Consider the following 23,012-nt stretch of genomic DNA (forward strand, 5'->3'; position numbering starts at 1 on the left):
CCGCCCAGATGCAGAACCCTTCCCCCGCCACCTGCACCTCTAGCCCCTCCCCACCGAGCCCCAGCCAGCTGTACCTGGGTCTGCACCCCACGGAGCCCCACTCCCTTAGCATCTGGACCCCACCGCTGAGCCTCCCACACCCAGACCCTCTGCCAAGCTCTCACCCCCCAGAACCCAACCACCTTGACATGGACCCCCCCACCATCCCATCACTGTTGCGCTCTGAACCCCCAACAAGCCCTCATGCAATCAGATCCCCCCCCACCCGGATCCCCCCACTGAGCTGCCTGCATCCACACTGCCCCACACAGAACCCTCTCAACCCACACCTAGAGTCCCCCCACTGGGTCCCCCACCAGGCTGCAACTCGCCCGGAGGGGAGGGCCCAGGGGTGTCTGGGAGCTTGCGCCGTGACAGGGTTGGGTGCAGAGCCATCTCCTACCTCTGGGCAGCCAGGGGCCTGCGCTCCTCGCGTTTCTTTGACAAAGCCGGCAGAATCTGCCACGTGAAAATACTGAACGCAAAGAGACTGCAGGGGGCAGCCCGCCGGCGGGAGTGATCGGTGGGCAAGACAAACGACCTGCAGTTTGACTAGGGATGTTAAGTAGCAATTCATTAACTAACCAACCAACCAACCACTCGGTTAGTCGATAAGGGGGCGCCTGCTGCAGCTCTGCACTTTGTAGTAAGCGCCCGACGGGTTGCAGCGATCCCGGGGGCGGCGTGTTCAGTCCCAGCTCGCACCACTCCCGGGAGCTAACCCCCCCCAGTGTGAACGGTCCCAGCTCACGCCGGCACCGGGACCGCTGCGGGTCTGCCCCCCTGCCCGCCCAGCCCTACGGAGACAGTGCGGGGGGGACCGGCTTTCAAGCCAGCTCCCTCCAGCTCCAACTCCTGCTCCCACACTCTGCTACTTCCGCTTGTCGGGTAGCTGACTACTCGACTGGTCGCTTACATCCTTAGTTTGTACTGCAGCAAAAATGGCCGCCGCCCGCCCCTTCCAACGGCTCTCCCGCCGCCGCCCGCCCCTTCCAACGGCTCTCCCGCCACCGCCCGCCCCTTCCAACGGCTCTCCCGCCGCCACCCGCCCCTTCCAACGGCTCTCCCGCCGCCACCCGCCCCTTCCAACAGCTCTCCCGCCGCCGCCCGCCCCTTTCAACGGTTGTCCCGCCGCCGCCCGCCCCTTCCAACGGCTCTCCCGCCGCCGCCGCCCGCCCCTTCCAACAGCTCTCCCGCCACCGCCCGCCCCTTCCAACGGCTCTCCCGCCGCCGCCCGCCCCTTCCAACGGCTCTCCCGCCGCCGCCGCCCGCCCCTTCCAACGGCTCTCCCGCCGCCGCCGCCCACCCCTTCCTACGGCTCTCCCGCCGCCGCCCGCCCCTTCCAACGGCTCTCCTGCCACCACCGCCCGCCCCTTCCAACGGCTCTCCTGCCACCACCGCCCCTTCCAACGGCTCTCCCGCCGCCGCCGCCCGCCCCTTCCAACGGCTCTCCCGCCACCACCGCCCGCCCCTTCCAACGGCTCTCCTGCCACCACCGCCCGCCCCTTCCAACGGCTCTCCTGCCACCGCCCACGGCTGACTGCCAAGGAGAACGGACAAGAGGCCGAGGCTGATCGGCGCGTTAACAGCAGCCACCCATGTCGTGCCACGTCCGGGGGTGGCACTGACCTTTAGTGCGAGCCTCGCAGACTCCGCCTACGGGCACAGCTCATAACGAAAGTCTCCGCGGTCGCCTTGTCAAAACTGCCAGCGAGGACTCAGAACAGGGCTGGGTTCCCGGGCGAGACACTCTCCTGAGGGCCCCCGCCTGGCCCAGGAAACCAGACAGGCGGGGCGGAAGGGGTGAGGAGCGGCCCCCTCGGCTGCTCTGGTTCTCATGCTGCCGTCCCGCTCGCTGCCACGCCGCATCCCCACCCTGTTTGCCAGAAGCCGGGGGAGGGATCTTTTGACGACTCCCGGTTCTGTGTAGGTCAATACAGAGGGGGCGGCCCGCCAGGGGCTAACCCCAGAGCACCGGATCCGGCCCGCGGGCTGGTATTTGCCCTCCCCTGCCATAAGGCTGAAAGCCTCCCCGACTCGAAGGCCACGAAAAGGGCTACAGCTCAGCACCTGGGGGATTTCAGCTGGATGAGACCAGGAAGAAATGGGGATGGGGGAGGGGGAGATTAGGAAATACGTCCTGAAAGTACCATGCAAAGCAGGGGTGGGCAATACTTTTTGATGGGGGCCACTCCCAGATTTGGTAAGTGGTCGAGGGCCGCACTCTTCCATGATATGAACGGAGGGGCGCAGTGACCGGGAGGGGGGGGTGAGGGGACGTAGGGTTTGGGGCGCAGTGACCGGGAGGGGGGGTGGGGTGCCAGTGACCGGGAGGGGGTGTGAGGCGGCGTAGGGTTTGGGGTGCAGTGACCGGGAGGGGGTGTGAGGCGGCGTAGGGTTTGGGGCGCAGTGACCGGGAGGGGGTGTGAGGCGGCGTAGGGTTTGGGGTGCAGTGACCGGGAGGGGGGGTGAGGCGGCGTAGGGTTTGGGGTGCAGTGACCGGGAGGGGGGGTGAGGGGACGTAGGGTTTGGGGCGCAGTGACCGGGAGGGGGGGTGAGGGGACGTAGGGTTTGGGGCGCAGTGACCGGGAGGGGGGGTGAGGGGACGTAGGGTTTGGGGTGCAGTGACCGGGAGGGGGTATGAGGCGGGGTAGGGTTTGGGGTGCAGTGACCGGGAGGAGGGGGTGAGGCGGCGTAGGGTTAGGGGTGCAGTGACCGGGAGGGGGTATGAGGCGGGGTAGGGTTTGGGGTGCAGTGACCGGGAGGAGGGTGTGAGGGGACGTAGGGTTTGGGGTGCAGTGACCGGGAGGAGGGGGTGAGGCGGCGTAGGGTTTGGGGTGCAGTGACCGGGAGGGGGGGTGAGGGGACGTAGGGTTTGGGGTGCAGTGACCGGGAGGGGGTATGAGGCGGCGTAGGGTTTGGGGTGCAGTGACCGGGAGGGGGTATGAGGCGGCGTAGGGTTTGGGGTGCAGTGACCGGGAGGGGGTGTGAGGGGACGTAGGGTTTGGGGCGCAGTGACCGGGAGGGGGGGTGAGGCGGCGTAGGGTTTGGGGTGCAGTGACCGGGAGGGGGTATGAGGCGGCGTAGGGTTTGGGGTGCAGTGACCGGGAGGGGGGGTGAGGGGACGTAGGGTTTGGGGTGCAGTGACCGGGAGGGGGTATGAGGCGGCGTAGGGTTTGGGGTGCAGTGACCGGGAGGGGGTATGAGGCGGCGTAGGGTTTGGGGTGCAGTGACCGGGAGGGGGTATGAGGCGGCGTAGGGTTAGGGGTGCAGTGACCGGGAGGAGGTATGAGGCGGCGTAGGGTTAGGGGTGCAGTGACCGGGAGGGGGTGTGAGGGGGCGTAGGGTTTGGGGTGCAGTGACCGGGAGGGGGTGTGAGGGGGCGTAGGGTTTGGGGTGCAGTGACCGGGAGGGGGTGAGGCGGCGTAGGGTTTGGGGTGCAGTGACCGGGAGGGAGTGTGAGGGGGCGTAGGGTTTGGGGTGCAGTGACCGGGAGGGGGTGAGGCGGCGTAGGGTTTGGGGTGCAGTGACCGGGAGGGGGTGTGAGGGGGCGTAGGGTTTGGGGTGCAGTGACCGGGAGGGGGTGTGAGGGGGCGTAGGGTTTGGGGTGCAGTGACCGGGAGGGGGTATGAGGGGGCATAGGGTTTGGGGCGCAGTGACCGGGAGGGAGTGTGAGGGGGCGTAGGGTTTGGGGTGCAGTGACCGGGAGGGGGTGTGAGGGGGCGTAGGGTTTGGGGTGCAGTGACCGGGAGGAGGTATGAGGCGGCGTAGGGTTTGGGGTGCAGTGACCGGGAGGAGGGGGTGAGGCGGCGTAGGGTTTGGGGTGCAGTGACCGGGAGGGAGTGTGAGGGGGCGTAGGGTTTGGGGTGCAGTGACCGGGAGGGAGTGTGAGGGGGCGTAGGGTTTGGGGTGCAGTGACCAGGAGGGGGTATGAGGCGGCGTAGGGTTTGGGGTGCAGTGACCGGGAGGGGGTATGAGGCGGCGTAGGGTTAGGGGTGCAGTGACCGGGAGGGGGTATGAGGCGGCGTAGGGTTTGGGGTGCAGTGACCGGGAGGAGGTATGAGGCGGCGTAGGGTTTGGGGTGCAGTGACCGGGAGGGGTGTGAGGGGGCGTAGGGTTTGGGGTGCAGTGACCGGGAGGGGGTGTGAGGGGGCGTAGGGTTTGGGGTGCAGTGACCGGGAGGGGGTGTGAGGGGGCGTAGGGTTTGGGGTGCAGTGACCGGGAGGGGGTGTGAGGGGGCGTAGGGTTTGGGGTGCAGTGACCGGGAGGGGGTGTGAGGGGGCGTAGGGTTTGGGGTGCAGTGACCGGGAGGAGGGGGTGAGGCGGCGTAGGGTTTGGGGTGCAGTGACCGGGAGGAGGGGGTGAGGCGGCGTAGGGTTTGGGGTGCAGTGACCGGGAGGAGGGGGTGAGGCGGCGTAGGGTTTGGGGTGCAGTGACCGGGAGGGGGTGAGGCGGCGTAGGGTTTGGGGTGCAGTGACCGGGAGGGGGTGAGGCGGCGTAGGGTTTGGGGTGCAGTGACCGGGAGGGAGTGTGAGGGGGCGTAGGGTTTGGGGTGCAGGGTCTGGGTCTGGGCATAGAAGCAGAGGTGCAGGGGGTCTGGGTTGTGACCGGGGGCAGAGGTGCAGGGTCTGGGTTGTGACCGGGGGCAGAGGTGCAGGAAGGGGCAGTTGGGAAGCCAGAGGCAGGCTCCGGCCGGGAGTCGCTCACTTCGGCGGTTTTGGGCCAGCAGTCCAGATGGACCCTCTGCGTGTCGTGAGCCGGGGCAGGGGAGGGACTTAGCCCAGGCAGCTCCTATTGGCCGGTTTCTGGCCAATGGGATCTGCGAGATTGTGCTGTGCAATGTGCAGAACTCCTCCGTCCTCCCCCAGCATGCAGAGAACACACGGCCCCCGTACCCGGGGCTCCCAGATTTTGCCCATCCTGGATGAAGTGTAGCCATAGGCTGGAACTTTCAGGGGAACAGAATCAACTTCCCAAAGAGGCGGGTGAGTTTTACAAAAATGGGGACATTTGTAAACCACCCAGCTTCAAGAACAGGCGGCGAGATTGCCTTAAGCTAGCCTGGGTTCTAGCAAGGACGGGCAGGGTGTGGGGAAAACAGACTCAGCCCACTTCAGATTTCTTCCAGCGTCAGCCATGGGCGGCCTCTCTGGCGTCAGGCCCTTGGACACAGATCCCCTTGCGGTGCAGGCCGCAGACTGTCCTAGGTTCCTTGGCTTAGGCCTTGCTGTTCAGATGCATTTTCCATCAAGCTCCATTGACGGCTGTGCGTGGCTGGTGGCCTCCGGCGTGCCGTGCGTGCTAATAACGCTGCAGATCTGGTCTGGTTCAGCAGCCACAACTGGACAGCAGGCAGCTCAGAACACCACAGGCCTCCTTACAGGAGACGCCCACGCAGCCCTCTCCCGCCTTGAGTGCTCTCCGCCCCCTTGGATCTGCGCTATTTACCGCACATCGTCTGCGGCCCTGAGTTGCACCTTGGCTGCGCGACCCGCTGGTCAACGAATAAAAACCCGCAGCCAGCCACAGAGAGCAAAGCAGATCCAAAGTGCCCCACGCCCACGTGTTCCTAACTCACGTGCCTGCTCGTCAATTTCATGCGTGCCCCTTTGTCTCGCTCTGGGCAGCACTGACAGGCCAGGCACTAACGAAGGCCGCCCCCGCCCTCGTGAGAGCTGCAGGTGGCGCCGCAAGTCACCCGACACGCCGCGGGCGTTACCGTGTGTTTGGTTGATCTCCGAGTTGGAGGAGAGGATGTCGTCGGCCAGCTTCTGGGCCGTCGGCAGGACCTCGGTGTGGTGCTCCGTGATTAAATACTGAACAAACTTCTGCAGCTGGTCCCTGTTCATCTGGAAAAGGGTCTCTGAGATGGGAAGACGGAGTTTGACCTGCTCTGGCTTGCGGATCCGGTACAGCGACAGGGCCACCACGTGCGCGCAGTAGAAAATGTCCTTGTTCCCGCAGCCGCACGTCACGGAAGTGATCTTGCAGCGGTCGAAGCTGATGGCGACTTTGTAGGTCATCTCTGGTTCGGTGGCCGTGGCCGGCTCCGTGACTGTCCCGCTCAGGTGGAATCCTGGGGGGAGAGGAAGAAACCAGAGAGGCAAGGTTAGCCGGGCAAAGAGGCAGCGACACAGACACACTCTGGAATGCTGATGGCATTGAAATGCAGCGACGCTGGCAAACGTCAAGAGCATCCCATGTGGAACGGTTTTGGGAGGCCTGCATTGCTGGACTGCATCACTATTTGTGTTCTGGCCGCTCCCAGCAGCCACGGCCCTGCGGCGCTAGGCGCTGCACAAACCGAACAGACAACGCCTTCCCAAGGGGCTTATCATCTAAGGCGAGAGGCGGCAGCGGGAGACACCCACCTGGACAGGGGAGCACAGGAACAAATGAGACATCGGTCAGCATGCCAGGCACCCACCCCTGCACACAGCAGCTTCCCGGTGGCCACGGTTTGGAAGGAGGCGGGGCGAAGACGTGTTAAGGCGGCATTTGAAGGTGGCTCCTGAGGGGACACCTGCCACGGATGCCACAAAGGTGAGTGGGAACGGAACGAGTCGGCAGCGCAGGCAGGACAGAGGCGAGAGCTCGGAGCAGGGATGGGAGACGTTAACCAGGTCACTGGGAGGGGCTGGAGCAGCTCCCCACCTGCCCCGAGCAGACGGTTGTTTCAGCCCCACAGGTCCCACCACAGGCAGGAGTTACTGTGACGGCCGGTCTGAGCAGCCCCGGCTCCGCCCTGCCCCCCCCCCCCCCGATTACACATGGTTCCCTGGGAGTGGAGGCGTCGCCCTGCCCCCCCTAATTACACATGGTTCCCTCCCTACTGCGGAGGCGTCGCTGCGGGCTCTGCCATATACAGCCCGCAGTGTGTAACCACTAGGATGCTTAGCGGTTACACAGTTCGCTTTTTTTTACAGCCCCAGCTCGTAGATAGGATAAGCACGTCCAGACTGGGTCAGACGAAAGGTCCATCCAGCCCAGTGTCCTGTCTGCCCCAGTGGCCAGTATCAGGTGCCCCAGAGGGAGGGAACAGAATCAGGTAATCAAGTGATTCCTCCACTGTCACCCATTTCCAGCCCCTGACACCCAGAGGATAGGGACAACATTCCTACCCATCCTGGCTAGTAAGTACTGCTGGTAACCTTCATGAATCTATCTAGCTCTTTCTTGAACCCTGTGTAAGTCCTGGTCTTCACAACATCCTCTGGCAAGGAGTTCCACAGGTTGACTGTGTGAAGAGAAGCTTCCTTTGGTTTGTTTTAAACCTGCTGCCTATTCATTTCATCTGGTGAGCCCTAGTTCGAGGCAGGATGCTGCCTCGTCCTGCATCATTCCAGGACGACACGCCAGCCAAGAACCAGCCAGCTCCACAGGCTGGTGCCGCTCTCTGCCCCTGCTCACAGTCACTGTGCCCTGTCTTCTCAGTGCTCAACCTCAAGCATCCAGACTGGAGGGCACAGACACGGCATTAGAGCATCTCTGTTGGTACAGGCCCTGCCTGCCGGCGAGGCTGTAACATGCCCTTCCCCCTTGGAAAGCTACAGACCAAGCCCGGCCCAGGGCACATGCCACCCGGGCGGCTCTACTTGGAATGACACACTTTAAACCACCCAGACCCACAACCAGCCCTAACCGTGGTGGCCTGCCCGCGGCCCATCAGGGTTCTGCATGGGGCTGGCGGGACCTTTTGTTTGCTGCTGCCCACACGCAGGGTTGCCGGATTCTGCTGGTTTCTCTCCGTGTGATTTTTTCCTTCCCATGTTATTGAAGTGACATGCGCCTAAAGCCAGGCCACGAGCAGCGAGGTGCAAGCTGATTGCTCGGCGCACTAACGGGGAGAGCCAGGCCCTCCCTCTGCAGCCAATCACAGCGCGGCTAAGGCTCCATCGGCACCTCCCACAAATTCTAGGGACGCACGCGCAGTGAGCAACGCTGCCCCAGCCCGGGAGGCCGGCTTGGTTCCAACAATCTTGCGGCCCCCTGGGATGAGGCAGGGCCCCTCCCGCGGCCCCCTCACTCGCCTGGGCTGCCCATCGCTGATTTAACAGCTGAGTCTAAGGGAAAACCACAGAGCTGTTCTGTGCAGGGTCCAGTCTTCCGCCTCGCGATGTAAGAGTTTAACCGGTTAACCAGTAAACGGGTGTGGATCGGGTCCTGTTAATGGTTCAACTCCCACAGGGCTGGCAGCCCGCGGAGCCTGTTTAACCGTGTAACCGACGAAATCCCACTTGGTTACACAGTCGGTGCTTTTCAACTCTTTTTACATGCCTTCTTCCAGGGACCGCCTCTGACTTTCCTTAAGGACATAGGGCCCTGTCTTGCAAACACTTATTCCCCAAGTCTCAGAGGGGTCGCCGGGTCAGTCTGTCACTTTAAAAACAACAAGGAGTGTCGCATCGCACTTCAAACACACTCACTCAGGAACCTGCAACTCTGTCCACACAGCTACACAAACGACACCTTCACTGGACCTGATCACAGCAAGGGCTCAGACACCTGCACATCCACTAACAGAATTTATGCCTGCAAATGCCTGCGATGCCCCTCTGCTACTGGCCAAACTGGACGGTCTTTGCGAGAAAGGATCAATGGACACAAAGCGGGTATTAGAAATAGTAACACACAGAAATCAGGTGGGGAATATTTTCACCTGCCTGGGCAGTCGATCATGGAGTTAAAAGCAACCGTTCTTCTACAAAGGCATTTCACAAGCCAGCAGAATTGACCTCCATATACAAATCTGACACTGTTTCCCTAGGCCTGAACAAAGACATCAATTAGCCTCATTAGCACCGGCACTACAATTCACAGGTTCCCTTTTCCCCTCTCCTTTCTTCTTCTGTTATAAATTCTCAGAGTCCTCCCTTTTTTCTCTGCTCAAGTTCATCTCCGGAAGTGGGATTGCCCACAAACAACTCAGGATACCACAGATATTTTTATTCGTCTCTAAGGTGCTCCGGGATGCCCCGTTGTTTTTAAGTAAGCCCTGCATGCCTGGTGACATGTTATTTCCATGGCTTTTACCACCCACACCCACTGGCGTCAAGCGGAACCAGCCACCTGTTCCATGCACCCAAGGCCACTGTTAACACCACGTAGGTTCCCGTTCATTCTCCCCACCAGCTAGGTTGCTTCTGGATACCACGGGGCACACACGCTTTTCAGATGGGCTGGGGCAAAAGGCACCGGCCCAAAGCATGCTGGGAACTGACCCTCCACCAAGAAAAGGTGGCTCGCGCATTATGCTGAGCAGCTTTTTCTGCTTCTCCGTGAACTTTAAACCTCTGTCGGTTTGTTCAATGAATGACATGCCTCTCGGAGCCGGGGAGCCAAGCATCAATGGAATTTCTGGCCTGCGGCTACGCAGCATCCCTGCCTGGCACACAAGCCTGCAGCGAGCCCTGCATGTCCACAGACACAGGCAGGATGTAATATTACCCTGCCTAGCCAAAATGCTCATTTGCTACTGAGAAAACACACTCGTCTCTCCTCGGGTCAACCGGGAAAGGCCTAACACCAAGAGCATCGCCAATTCTAAGGGGTCAGAAACAGAGGAATCAAATATTCCTTGCTATTTGGGATCTATGTGCGCAGGTCTGCATGGCACTCGGCAAACGCATCTGACAGCAGGGCCCCTTGAGCCACGAACATTCACCCCCCCCCCCCCCCCCCCCGCAATTCAGCAAAAAGAGGACAAAGAATTACGTCTCAGGCCAAAAGAGTGAAAGACAAGAACAGTCTCAGGAGACCACAGGTCAGAAACGGGGATTTGAGGAAGGCCTTCTGGGGCCCAGTAAAGGGGTGTGACGTTATGGAGGAAAGACTGTACAGGTTGAACCTCTCTAATCCAGAACTCTCTGGTCCAGAAACATCCATGGTCCGGCACGATCGGAGTTAGCCGGATGTCCACTTTTCATGGGTGTGGCCAAGTTTCCCGTGGTCCCAGAAAGTTTTTTTTACGGCCACCAGTCCTGGCGCTCAGTGGTTCCCAAACGTTTCGGCATCACGCCCCCCTATTTGATTTTTGAAACACCCTCACGGCCCCCCCCCCCGCCAAAAAAATAGCAGCAAAACTTGTTGAGAAGAAAAAAAAAAGGAACTAACCAGGGCAGCAAACCTTGATGGGGTGGGAGGGGCTGAGTCGCCTCATATCCCCTGTGGAATTTCTTCACATACCCACGGGGGGGCACGCCCCCCCCATTTGGGAACCCATGCTATAGTGTCATCTCCTTTGGAAATGAAGGTGGGAGCTAAGATACACAGGGTCTGTCAGGCTACGTCTACACTGCACCGTAGCTCGAAATAAGCGACGCAATTTGAGCTGCGCCAATTGTGTAGCTTATCTCAAGTGTACTTCGAAATGGCTTCTCTGGGCGCTCGCTACACAGCACCCAATTTCAAAATAACCTGCTATTCTGAAACGTCTCTTACGCTTCGTGGAATGCGGTTGATAGGGATGTCGGAATAGAGAGCCCTGTGGAAGAAAGAACGGGCTTACCGTGAAGACGCGGGATAGCTATTTCGGGTGATCCTGGGGGCACAACCGGAGGCCACTGTTAGGGCCCTCGCTGTAAGAAAGCCCTGAGCAGCTGAGTCTTCCAAAAATTAGGCCCATTTAAGGGGTCTCATGGCGGGCCCCCAGGAATCAAAGCACCCAAACTCACCAGCCGCCTTTGGAAGTCCTGGCCCACAATGCCTACATAGGGCAGCAGGGAGGCAAAATGTACGTGCATTTATCCCCTCTCCTCTCTGCCTCCCGTGTGAGAAAACCAAGGCCCAGGGAGGTTAACAGACTTGCCCGGCGTGGGACCCAAGAATCCGACTCGCAGTCCGCGTGCCTCAGTCACAGCTTTACCTCCCTTCCCTGGGAGGCTGCTCACGTTGCCTGCATCACCAGAGCCCTCATCATCCCAGGAACCTATTTGAACGGAAGCCTTCCCGGAGCCCGCCATCCCCTCGGAGCAGGCAGCTGAAAGGGTTACAATTAACGAGGAAAGAGCACAAGAGGGAGGGAGAAGATTAAAATACATTAACTGCAGAAAACCCTTGTGCGTTTGCCAGCCCTCACTTTGGCTTTCCGAGACCAAGCCTACCAGAGGGTTTTAATAAAGGGCATCAAACCCGGCTATTCACTGCCAGTCTCTTTAAAGCAATGCCAGAACCACATTTGAATCTGATTAAGTGTCAAGGAGGCCTGCTTTCGCTTTAGAACCAGGGAGAGGGAAAACCTGCAGCAGGCCTCCGCTCGCCTCCAGCCCAGCCCATGTGGTCGATAAAAGCAACTAATTCGGGAACAGCCAACTTCAAAACTAAGAGGAGAGCAGGCTCCTTCTGGCTCCCATTTCCAGTCCAGGCTGGAGCGCGGGATTGGGCCAGGGGTTTCTGTATGCCGAAGAAACGGGGGCCTATGCATTCACCAACCACCTCGGCCCAACGCCGCACGGATCCTTCCTGGCACAGCCTTGCCATGTACATCCCAAGGATCAGCTCCCAAGGGTTTGCGTTTTACCACAGCTTTGGGCTGGGGGCCTGGGCCAGTGCCTCGGTTTCACTGCCCGCTTCCTTTCTGAAGGGGTCGCAAGGACATGACACAATGTTCTTTATCATTACAAAAACCAACAAACTTTAAGCCTAATTATTAGTCATGCCTGTTGCCTTGGAATGCCTGCTTGACAGGGGACCATCAGTTACCGGGTGTAAACCTAGAAGAACGCCACTAACGTACGAGAGCTACTTGCTTTACACTGGAAAACCGTGGTTTGAACCCGTGGTTTGAACCCGTGGTCTTTCGAAAGAACGGCCTTCTTGTGAAGACGCGGGATGGCTATTTCGGGTTACTCCAGGATCCCGAAATAGCGCCGCAGTGTAGACGTAGCCTCAGAGAGCTCGTTTCCCAAAGGAAATAAACCACCCTTCTTAGCCACAACAGTACCGCCGAGCAGAGCCTTCACCAACGCAGGGCCGACGCACGCCAGCGTGGCACGGCAGGGAAGGGACACAGGCCACATGTGCAGAACACTGGGGATGCTAGTGAGCAGCCAACTAGCTGATCAGGCAGCTGCCTGGCCTATCAACTACCCTTTTCCCCCACCGCTTTGCTGCTTCTAGAAGAGGCAGCAAAGGGGGAGGGGGGAGCCAGGGGTGCCACCTGCCCTCCCCCCGCTGCATCTACCAGAGGCAGCAGGGGGGAGGGGGAGATAGGGGAGGCTGGTGCAAAGCAGCCTCTGCCCGTGGCAGACCAAAGCTCATCGTGGCCAGGGGCTACTCCGGCAGCAACCCCTGTTCACAGGGGGTCCCGGTGGGGAGCTGAGCCGCCCGCCCACCGACAGAGGCTGCTGGACTCAGTGCGAGCCAGGAGCCCGGCTCGTGCTGGTCTGGGACGCTGAGTCTGCATTTTAAATGTAGGAAGCTCCCGGTGGCTCTTACCGCATTTAAAATGCAGAGCCGCAGCGCGGGTGGCTCCCGGAGCCCGCACAAGCCGGGACTGCTCAGTCCTGGCTCAAGCCGGCTCCTGGAGCTACCCCCGCGGAGGCTCTGCAGAGCGGCCCTATCGACGAATCGCGTAGCCGGTACAAACTGTAACAACTGCGCCATTAGTCAGGTAACCGCAATTTAACACCCCTAAGCCCGGGCCCAGGAATGGGGAACTCAAGAGGGAGTTTGATACGTGGGAGGGCAAGGATGTGACTGCACAGATGCACGGTCCTCGCTCTGTCAAAGCTGCCTCCGTTGTGAGCGGCGCCATTTCTAGTCCTGGGCAGCCGCTACTGAACTGCATTGGCGGCTTTGTGAGGGGCAAGAATAAAGTGACTCTCATTCGCTTGGGAACCGGGTTGGAACGTGATCCCCAGTTGGGTCTGGGACGGCTCCAGCTGCTGTCTGACCTCTCTCAGCTCGGCTTGGTCACAGCCAGGCCACGACTGGGCAGAGAACCAGTACGTTCCACACTTGGGGGGGGGGGGGGGGCTAAGGGCGTGCTCTCCAGCCTCTGCAAAGAGACGTAAACGGGCAATCTAAGCTGAGAATCTTTGGCGCCGTTCCACACACACGAGGTGCCAATCCAAACCAGACCCCTTCATGAGCGCCGTCTCCTGCGTGCATGCCAGTAGCTTTTAAGTAGCTAAAAGGGGGTTACAAGGAGGAGGGAGAAAAATTGTTCTCCTTGGCCTCTGGTGACAGGACAAGAAGCAATGGGCTGAAACTGCAGCAAGGGAGGTTTAGGTTGGACATGAGGAAAATCTTCCGTCATGATGGTTAACCACTGGACTAAGTTGCCCAGGGAGGTTGTGGAATCTCCACCACTGGAGATATTCAAGAGCTGGTTGGACAGACACCTGTCGGGAATGATCGAGATCAGCGGTTCCCAAACTTGTCAGTATCATGCCCCCTTTTAGATTTGAGACATCCTCATGTGTCCATGCCCCAATAGCAGCAAAACTTGTGGAGGGGAAAAAAAAAAAGGCACTCACAAAACCAGCAGCAAAACTTGGGGGGGGGGGGTTGACGGTGGGGAACGGGGGGGAGGGCTGGGTCGCCTGGCTGCCCCCCCTGGAATTTCTTCACGCCCCCCACTTTGGGAACCCATGATCTAGATGCTGCCTGATCCTGCCGTGAGGGCAGGGGACTGGCCCATCCCCCACGCCTCTCCGCAAACGCCACCGGTTCAAAGTATGCCGTCATCTCAGCTTCTAGCTGGAGAAGGACTTTTTAATGGCGTAGGCGGCAGACGTGAGATGCATCCCACCCCGACCACAGCATCACCGCATTCTCTCGCTCGCCGCCCCCAAGGAGGATGGAAAATGGCCATGCTCCAAAGCGGTCACTTGCTGTTCGACGCTGGCTCGAGTAACGCAGAAGCGGCCGATATTTGGCTCCGCAATTCAGTGTAAGACCCATCTCATAGTGGAATGCTTATCTAGGACTGCTGCTCCAAACATGCATTTAACACAAACTAACCTAGTGTTTGATTTGCTGCCAGCCCAGCGACAGTGCCAGGGTTTGAAAATCACGGACAAATTAATTCTCCTTGTCGGAATTAAGGTCTTGTCAGATTTCATCCACGCCTAACCTGCCTAAGCAACAGCTGCAGTTTGGCTCATAACCTGCTTCCTCCCTGCCCCCGTTGAGTATTTGGGGAATTGTATGCTAAGGCTTGAAATATGATGGCAACTTCCCAATCCGTAACACACAACAGGCGCTCCGTGCATACACAAATTCATCAATTTCGGGTCACTGCGAGGTCACAGAATGGCGCAGGGTGTTTCAATGAGGCTGGTATAAAGTTTGCGCTAAGCAGGGGGACAAATGCTTAAATCACACCGGGCAGGATCGGTAGATCAGTAACCGCTGTTTACCTACCAAATGAACTGGGGGTAGTAAGACAACCTCAACCAAGGGCCACGCGGAGCTCCATCTCTGTGTGTTTCTAGCAGGCTCTTGTCTATGCACAGTCCCTGCCACAGTGAGAGCCAGCAGATCGTGCTTATTCATGCTTATTCGTTTGGGGTTGGATTTCCTGGCCCAGCTCGCTACGATCTGGACACCAGCCTAGGATAAGGCATTGTTTCCGTCTGCAAACAGCCACCCTTCCGTTCAGTTACGGAGCAGCCTTGACAGATTTCAAACTGAAACCCAGCCACTTCTACACAGAGCGGCAATTACTACAAGCAGCCATGAAGGTAGGAGGCTGGGGGCGGGGGACCTTTCCTCCATTCACCGTTGCTAGAAGAGGCGGAGAAGGAGACACTGCTGGTAGACAGAATGGCAGGATAGAATCCATGGGCCAAAAAATAACACTTGAAGAATTCTGCATCTCAGCGTTTGGCATTTCCCGATTCCGAGCTCGTGACTTCCCCTTTGGCACAGGTGGGACCTCCCTGGTCCGGAACTCTTAGGACCTGAATGGTCCTGAACCCGGAGTTTGCCGGACCAGCTGAGGTCAAAGCTCCCCTCTCAGCTGTTGCCTCTGCTCTGGGTGCCAGCCCCCCACCAAGCTCTGCTCCCGGCCCCGGCTGGGGCTGCGTACCCCACCCCCAGCCCAGCCCCTGAACCTGGCCAGCTTGGGCTCTCTGGTCTTGCTGGGCCACAGATACGGTTGGACCAGAGCATCCCGGATTTTAGAGGTTCGTTTGTGATTTCAAAACAACCCTAGAAGTCTCTCCAGAGCTATCTGACGTTGGGCGTTCCTCCCAAACTCTACCAGCAGCACTTAAATATTCCGTAATCCAGGGCTTTTGAAAAAGGCTTAGTGGGCTCGCAACCTTCTCCTTATGGGGCTTATAAGCTGTCGGCTCAGCCCTGGCATGGCTGCTCTACACAACAAACGAGGTTGTCTTCTAGCAGGGTTGTGGCCAGTCGGCCAGTCAACACAACCGCTCTTAAAGGCCATGCTGCATTCCTTGATCTGGCCCTTCAAACTCCTCTGGTTTCACCAGCAGAGCTGGAGACCTTAACCCAGAGTGATGATGCACACCCAGCTGTCGACAACCGAACGCATGCGCGCGACACACTCGGCAGCAACTGCCGTCGCAAACTGCCCAATTGGGTCCATCTCAGAAACAAAGCCTGAAGAAAATCTGAAAGTTACATTTGGCAAAATCTTTACAAACGTGTGTCTCGTGGTGGGACCCTTTAAAAGCCGGGAATACCAAGCTGCCACAGGTAGCACACAGTTACCAGACTGAGAACGCGCGTAACGTTAAAACCACCGCGTTGATTTTCTTCAAGCTGGCTCTGAATTTCAACCCCCCCCCCCAAGAGCTCTACGTGAGCCGACAAAAATCTGATGTTTCTCGCTGCAGAGGGGCGCGAAGTGACCGAGTGCAAAGCTTCGGAGCAGGACGTGAGGAGAACGCACGGGGTTTGAGGGCTGTACAATTCCAAAATACAGCTCCGCTGATTTCGCTCCAACCTTCCAACCCACGTTCCTCGAGACGAAGCAGAGGAAGTTGCACTCCAAGGAGCAAGGAAAACCCTCTGCCTGCTCTCCAGCGTGTGCGCTGCTCACAGAGGCCTGAAAAACTCGAGGAGGAGTCATCAAAGCGCCACATGTGGACTCCGTTCTCAGCTCTACCAGGGACTCTGCGTCACTCCCGGACTACAGAGATTCACATGGAAGCTTTGGTGAGCGTTGCCATGACCCCTGAGGAATGTTTGTTCTTTGATTTCCCGGCCTGCAAGGCGGCACTCAGTCCAGCATAGCCCCTTCGCCAACATTTATCAAGGCCCAACCATTCCCAGCTTGGGGCACTGGACCGCCATGCCCAGCCGGACAGAGACCAAGCTCCGGAAAATGGCCCAGTCGCTATAGCGCCGTTCTAGCCACTTGGGGGTTCAGATTCATGACACGGGCAGCAAAGGGAGAGCCCCTCTAACCCAGCACTTCCAGGGCGCTTCTCAGAAGGCAGCTTCTCTCCAGCCTCCAGAATGTAACCGCCTTTGGTTTCCTGAAGGAGACGGCCATGTTGGACACTCGCTTGAAATGAGGAGATGAGCCTGACTGACACCACACACACACTCTGTGTGTACACACACACACACACCCCTACACACCTATGTGTAGGCACCCCCCATGCGTGTACACCCCCCATGTGTCCACACACACACACACACACACACACACACTCTACATAGAAGAACATAAGAACGGCCAGACTGGGTCAGACCAAAGGCCCATCTAGCCCAGTATCCGGTCCACTGACAGTGGCCAATGCCACATGCCCCAGAGGGAGCAAAGAGAACAGGGAATCATCCAGTGATCCCTCCCCGTCACCCATTCCCAGCTTCTGACCAACAGCAACTAGGGAAAACATTCCTACCCAGCCTGGCTAATAGCTGTTGATGGGCCTATTAGGGATGGAAGGGAATAGTCGACTATCCGATAAGCATAAGCGATACTGTGTAGTCAACTAGTGATGCCACTAGCTGCTTCTCCCTCTTGCTGCCTCAAGGCTCTTGCTACACTTCAAAGGTGGAGGCACCCTTACAGACTAATCGACTAGTCCATGGAAATCGCATCGACTATTTGATTAGTTAATTAATCTAAATTTAAATCCCTAGGACCTATCCTTCATGTATTTATCTAGTTCTTTTTTTAACCCTGTAAAAGTCCTGGTCTTCACAACATCCTCTGGCAAGGAGTTCCACAGGTTGACTGTGCGCTGTGTAAAAAATAATTCTTTTTGTTTTAAACCTGCTCCACACACACACACACACACACACACACAGCAAGTGGCCTCTATGTTAAAATGTCAAGAAACTTCATAGCTACCAGGTGAATTTTCTGGGCGAGCACCTATAAGTTCAATAGCCAATATATGCTACTTCCAGAAACCCTTGGTAATTTCTCTTTGCATGACGGCCAACAAGGAGCGGCTATTGAGTGGGGCGGCTTCACATCGCTCTTACAAAGCAGATCACCTTCCTCCATGCCCCCAGCCCCCAACAACCCCCAGCTAATCACTCTAACCCAATTTCAGCTCTGTGTTTACAGCATGACGGCTGCTGTCCAATTACCCCGCTGCCTGGAAAGCAGGCGTGTACTAGTGATAAATGGAGAAGGTGGCACGCATCATCAGATGGCTTTTCCCGGATGAGGCTGATTTACCCAGGCCTTTGTCATCGACCTTGAGGAAGAAGGATGCATACACCATCTTCCCTGTCCTGCCCACCCTTCTCCCAGACATACTGCCCTTCCAACCTGGAGTTGAGGTCGATTCCAGGGCCGTGTGCACTTTTTGTAGAGTGGCTGGCCTACAAATAAGCAGATGTTTTGCAGCATCCCAGACTGTCAAAGGCTCCCAAACCTTTAGACAGACAAATACCTGGAAAAACAAATGGGAAGGAAAACGTGGCTATTTATGGGAATCAGCAGATGTGTCCAGACTCAGCTGCAATCCTCAATCCACGCCATATAAACAGGGTTAACGTGACCCAAAATATTTCAGAATTTCCAAGCTGTCGCAGGAAAGTATTTTAAACTAAACTGAATCCAGGCTCCTTCGAGATGGTAATAAACACACAATGACTGCAGCTCCTCGTGGAAAAACCATTTGTTTTTCCATGGGGTGAAACCAGCAACTAGCACTGAATAATTCTTGCAGCGTTGAGTGTTATTTATAACCCACTCTTGGTCACATTTCCAAGACAGAAAACACAACAGCAACGTTCCCAGGGTTAACCTAAACCAGTCAATATTTGTAATGGATACACATGCTTTGTAGAAAGCGTTCTCTGTGTGTGCGTGCACAGTGAGAAACCGAGGTTAGCGGGCTCTCAGAAAGCTTTCTAGCTAATAGATCAATTGCTCCAGCCGGCTGAAATTGACAATTGCTCGGTCCCTGACCTTGCAGTTGGAAAGGAGATGGGCTCATGAACTCATTTGCACATGACAATGCTCTGGCAAAGTGGATCATCTGAGTACTTCTCCGGGCAGCCTCCCCCCGGCTCCTTTCAAACTGCACAGGGATGGCCTTTTGTTCGTCAAGACTCCGCTGAAGATGTGTGCAATTAAACCCACTTTTCTTGCTGCTCTTTTGATTCCCCGGGATTCACAGAGGCGCCCTCGGCAGGTGTTGCTACACAGAGAAAATGTGTCTTTTCAGCGCAAAAAAAAAAAAAAAAAAAAAGGGGGAGAGAAAAAGCTGAATCAATTGTAATTTCTCTCTCGCAAACACACAAAACTCAGTGGTGAGTGATCCAATTAGAGAAGCGACCGCTCATACGAATTTCAACCTCAGAAAGCAATTTCGTCCCGTGGCAAATGGACGGCATACGCCAAGGGGCTGGGATCTGGGGACACCTTCTGGGGCAGGTTCTTGGCACGGGGCATTAGGCTGGAATAAGGCTGACACAGCCGCACCTTTATTTATCCGGCATTTCTCTCTTTCCCCCCTTCCTGCCTTAACACCCAACCAAGCAAGCTTCAGATTCCAGGAGCCAATAAGCCAGGAAGACAATCCTGGGAGGAACTGGGTTTGTTTGCAAAACCTCCCCGAATAACCAGGAGCAGAACAAAGGGATGGGGCTGAATTAGAAGGGTTCGGTTATAGAATGTTAACCAGCGGGCATGGGACCGTTCAGCCCTTCCCCCTTTTACAGCTGTGTATACACACACACACACACACACACACACACACACACACACACACGCCCGAAACACAGGAAGCACCGACGACTGCCAACTTAAGAGAGCGGCTGCAATCCGGGAAGGACGGAGGTAAGAAATTTACACTGCAGCTTTAAACCGAGACGATGTAGGTAGATTTGTTTGTGCTAGAGGTCATGGTAAGCTCCTCTGAGCAGCTGAGTAAGCTGGAGGGACGCTCTCCTGGCCATCTGCTCCTATCCCAGAACACCTCCTGCAAATCAAGAGTCAATCCGCTGGTTTCTATTCCTGTTAACCTCTAATCAGCCACAAGGGCCCTTCTCGGCTTTGCTCTTTATCTGCGCCAGCTAATGCGTGAAGTGGCCTTCACTCCCCATCTGTTCCAGCATTAGTAGAGTTAAAGAACAATGCAGCTTCCCCGTCCCCAGCATTCACATACACAGATGCCCTTGTCTTAACTCAATTTTCCAGGGTTTCCCACTGTTATCCATCCTTGGGGTTTGCTGTTTGTTTATTTAGAAGCCTGAAACCGAGCCTCTCTTTTCACTCCAGCCCTTGGAAACTTTTCAAAGACGTCGCCACGCCAGGGACAACGTTACATGTCCGGGACATTTTTCCCAGAAAATTCAAATCAATGGGGGGGGGGGGGATTAGACTCAGGTTGCTCCTTGTTTTGCCCAGCACCCCCGTTCTGTGTTGTCTGTTAAAAATCTGGGATGTCTCTCTGTCCCCTACCCCCAAAATCTCCTGCGTCCCCCACAGTGTCCATCAGTCGTCCCACAGACAAAATGAATTTTTAATCTGCGCAAACATGCAAATCAGATGGTCTTTTGCTAAGATGACATAGATTTGTGAGAGTGTACAGGAGGGGGAAAAACAACCCTAACAAAACCCTGGCTGCACAATGGCTTTCCTAATTTCAAGCCTGATGAACTCCATTAGTGCATCAGCAAAGCAAGTGGCGTCAGATTATCCGCTTTGTAACAGTAGAGACAACACACAGAATTTGGACAAAGGAAGATACGGTCAGTCTTCACTAAGGCGTGTTATGCGCCTGTGTCATACCTTGTTCTGCACTAAGGATGTTAGGTGTTGGGTAACTGACTAATCGAATAGTCAAAGCATTTGACATTGACTATTCGATTGGTCGGTAGGGCACCTCCGCCTTTGAAGTGGGAAAGGTGAAAGCGCCACACAGAGCCCAGGGTCAGCTGATCACGACGCTGCCACTTCGAAATGCCGCATGCAGCTTGTGGACAACCTAGCTGGCCGGCAGCACCTTGTGGAGCCTGGGGTCTGGCCCCAGGCTTCAAGTTTCAACGTAGCCCCACTTCTTCCCCCCTTGCTGCCCATCTGACAGAGGTAGCAAGAAGGGAGCAACTAGTCAACTAGCCCTTCACATCCCTATTCCGTACTGAGTTCTACACATTTCTAACTTATGACGATGTCTAATCCGAAGAACAGCTCCCCTTAATACCTAGAGAAATAAAAACTAACGCTGCATTATGTAAAACTTAAAAAACAAATAGCGAATGGGGTGGGGGGAAGAGAAGAGGGGGGGAATAATATTCAATTAGCATGCAGTTAGTTTCTACAAAGAGCAGGGGACCAGAGCTGCTTTGAATCAAGGCATTAGAGAGGAATGCTTGGGGATCATCACAGGTAAGATTTCTCTTGGCTTTCATTAATGGATACATTGGAAGGCCAAATGCCTAATCCAGGCTCATAAATTAACACAAACACCTTATTCTGGTGTTATTCTCAAAAGATGCATTGGGCAATCCCAGGGTTGCGATAAGCACTGAGAAGTCATCAGTGAGAAAAATGTTCATCTCTGGAACGAGTGCCAAGGAACCAGGTTCGGTTTTACACTAGCAATCTGGACCAGAGCCCTGCGCGGATCCAACATTTGTATCCGCAGCCACAACAAGAATCCGTGGATCTCGGGATCCACATCTGCAGATACCCGTGGATAACCACAAATTTGTAGGGTACTAGATACAAAATTTGTATCTGTGTTCACACCCACGGATGCAGCTACCCACGGATTTGTAAGTCTCTACCGATTCCTAAATGGAGCAGGCACCAAGCTCCACATTTTTACTATATATGAGATTCCAACCCAAGAGTCACACAAAATGCCCACACACGTGAAGAGTTTACAGCAGAGGTGCTGTAAACTGGGAGAGCTCTACTGTGGAACTATCCACGTTTCTACCAATCGAGGGTCTGGCTCACAATACATAAGAGGTTTTCCATTAGAAACTGCTCTTTATCAAGCTGTAAAATCATAACCCTTCAGCATAGCTGCTCTTCAGCGTGTTTGAAACCTAATGACGTTCTCAGTGTGGCCTTTTTAATATGGTGATTCATGCAACCCCCACCAGACACTTCAGTACCACCAAAAAAAGAATCCTAAAGCTGAGTGCCTGATTCCTTTTCAAAACCTAGGATGTTGTTTTTACAGATGATCTACCACCTCAAGCACTAACGAGACCCTTTTGTTCTACCCAGCAAACCTGAACTGTCTGGGGTGGCAGGAATTTCAAGCCCCAATCCAATTAGCACAGCGCTTGCAATTCAATTGTAAAACAATTGAATCAACCCTCCCCCAACACACATACATACACACACCCCCCCCGCGCTGTATCAGAGTCACACCTGCGGTATGCAAATACGGCTCCTTCGCCAAGGGCTCCACTTTGCTTAGGGAATCACAGAGGGAGGGCTAACAGCATTCAGATCACAGACAGCAGCCCAGAGGAGCTGTTCTGCCGGGGGAAAACCCCCAGTGTCAGCAACTCCGTCTGAATAAAAATTGAGTTATGGCTGCATAATCCTGTTAATCGGCCGTGCTCTCCTTGTGTCCATTGTCCCAGCCTCTGGGTTTCTGGGAGGGAAAGCAGTTACTGCGGAGCACGGTCATGTCCTTTTCGTTCCAGGCGTTTGTGCTCATGGGCGGCCTCCCTACTGCGTCTGCAACTTTACCAGGCCTTTTGTTCTCGTTACAGGCTTCCATCCAGGGGCGGCCCGTGAGCCTAGGAGAGCTAGGCAGCTGCCTACGGTGCTGCTGGTCTGGGTGCCTGATGATGACGTCACGAGGCGCTGGGGCGCCCCATGATGATATCATGGTCACTGACGGCCATTCAGGCAGGGACGCCAACTGCCGCAGCTGGCCTCGGGCTGCTCCTGCTTCCATCTTGCCTCTCACCACAGCCGTGCCTGGGTTAGGGATGTGAAATATCGGTTACTTGAAAAGTCAAGTAACCTCAAGAATTATCGGTTAGTCAACTAATCTACAGTCCCTAGGGGTGGGGCCAGCAGCCAGTGGAGCCCCCTATCACTCCGCGCTGCTGCCTCTGTATCAGAGGCAGCAGCTGGTCCGCAAGGCAGCAGTGCGAGGTTGCAGCAACCCCTGTCTATAGGGGATCTGAGCTCCCGGACCCGGCATGAGCTGGAATTGAACAAGGCTGCCTGCCCACCCGGCTCCTAATAAGCTTTAAATGCAGAGCCACAGTGGTGGTAGGTCCCGGCCCTGTTGCAAAGCAGGACAGAGCTGGGCTGCTGGCCAGCCTGCTAAACAATCTACTGGCAAGGGGAGGGGAGAAATGCATGTAATTTATAGCATTAACCTATAAGCTTTTGCTTATCAGTTAATCGACTACACTATTATATCCCTAGCCTGGGCGACCGCTTGTACGCACAGCTAAAAACGAGGGGGGTGGAACGGGGTTGCACACGGGGGCCGTGCACACGGGGATCAGTTAAAAACAGAAAACGTTATTAAATCAGATGCTGCCCTCTTCAAATTACAGCGACGGGTTGCAAGACGGAGCAGGACACATGCCAAATGGTGACA

General features: G+C 56.2%; 1 protein-coding gene across 1 annotated transcript in view; it reads right to left on the bottom strand.

Annotated features, from left to right (window-relative positions):
* The window catches only part of ZSWIM5 (zinc finger SWIM-type containing 5), a 159,097-nt gene that overhangs the window by 38,779 nt on the left and 97,306 nt on the right, over positions 1-23,012 (bottom strand). Inside the window, exon 2 of the mRNA XM_075935847.2 lies at positions 5,759-6,115. Within this exon, the coding sequence (XP_075791962.2) occupies positions 5,759-6,115 (357 nt within the window). The remainder of the gene's footprint in view (positions 1-5,758; positions 6,116-23,012) is intronic.

This window comes from Pelodiscus sinensis, chromosome 9 (genome assembly GCF_052426305.1).
Source record: "Pelodiscus sinensis isolate ZL-2025 chromosome 9, ASM5242630v1, whole genome shotgun sequence".
In the NCBI taxonomy this organism is placed as follows: domain Eukaryota; kingdom Metazoa; phylum Chordata; order Testudines; family Trionychidae; genus Pelodiscus; species Pelodiscus sinensis.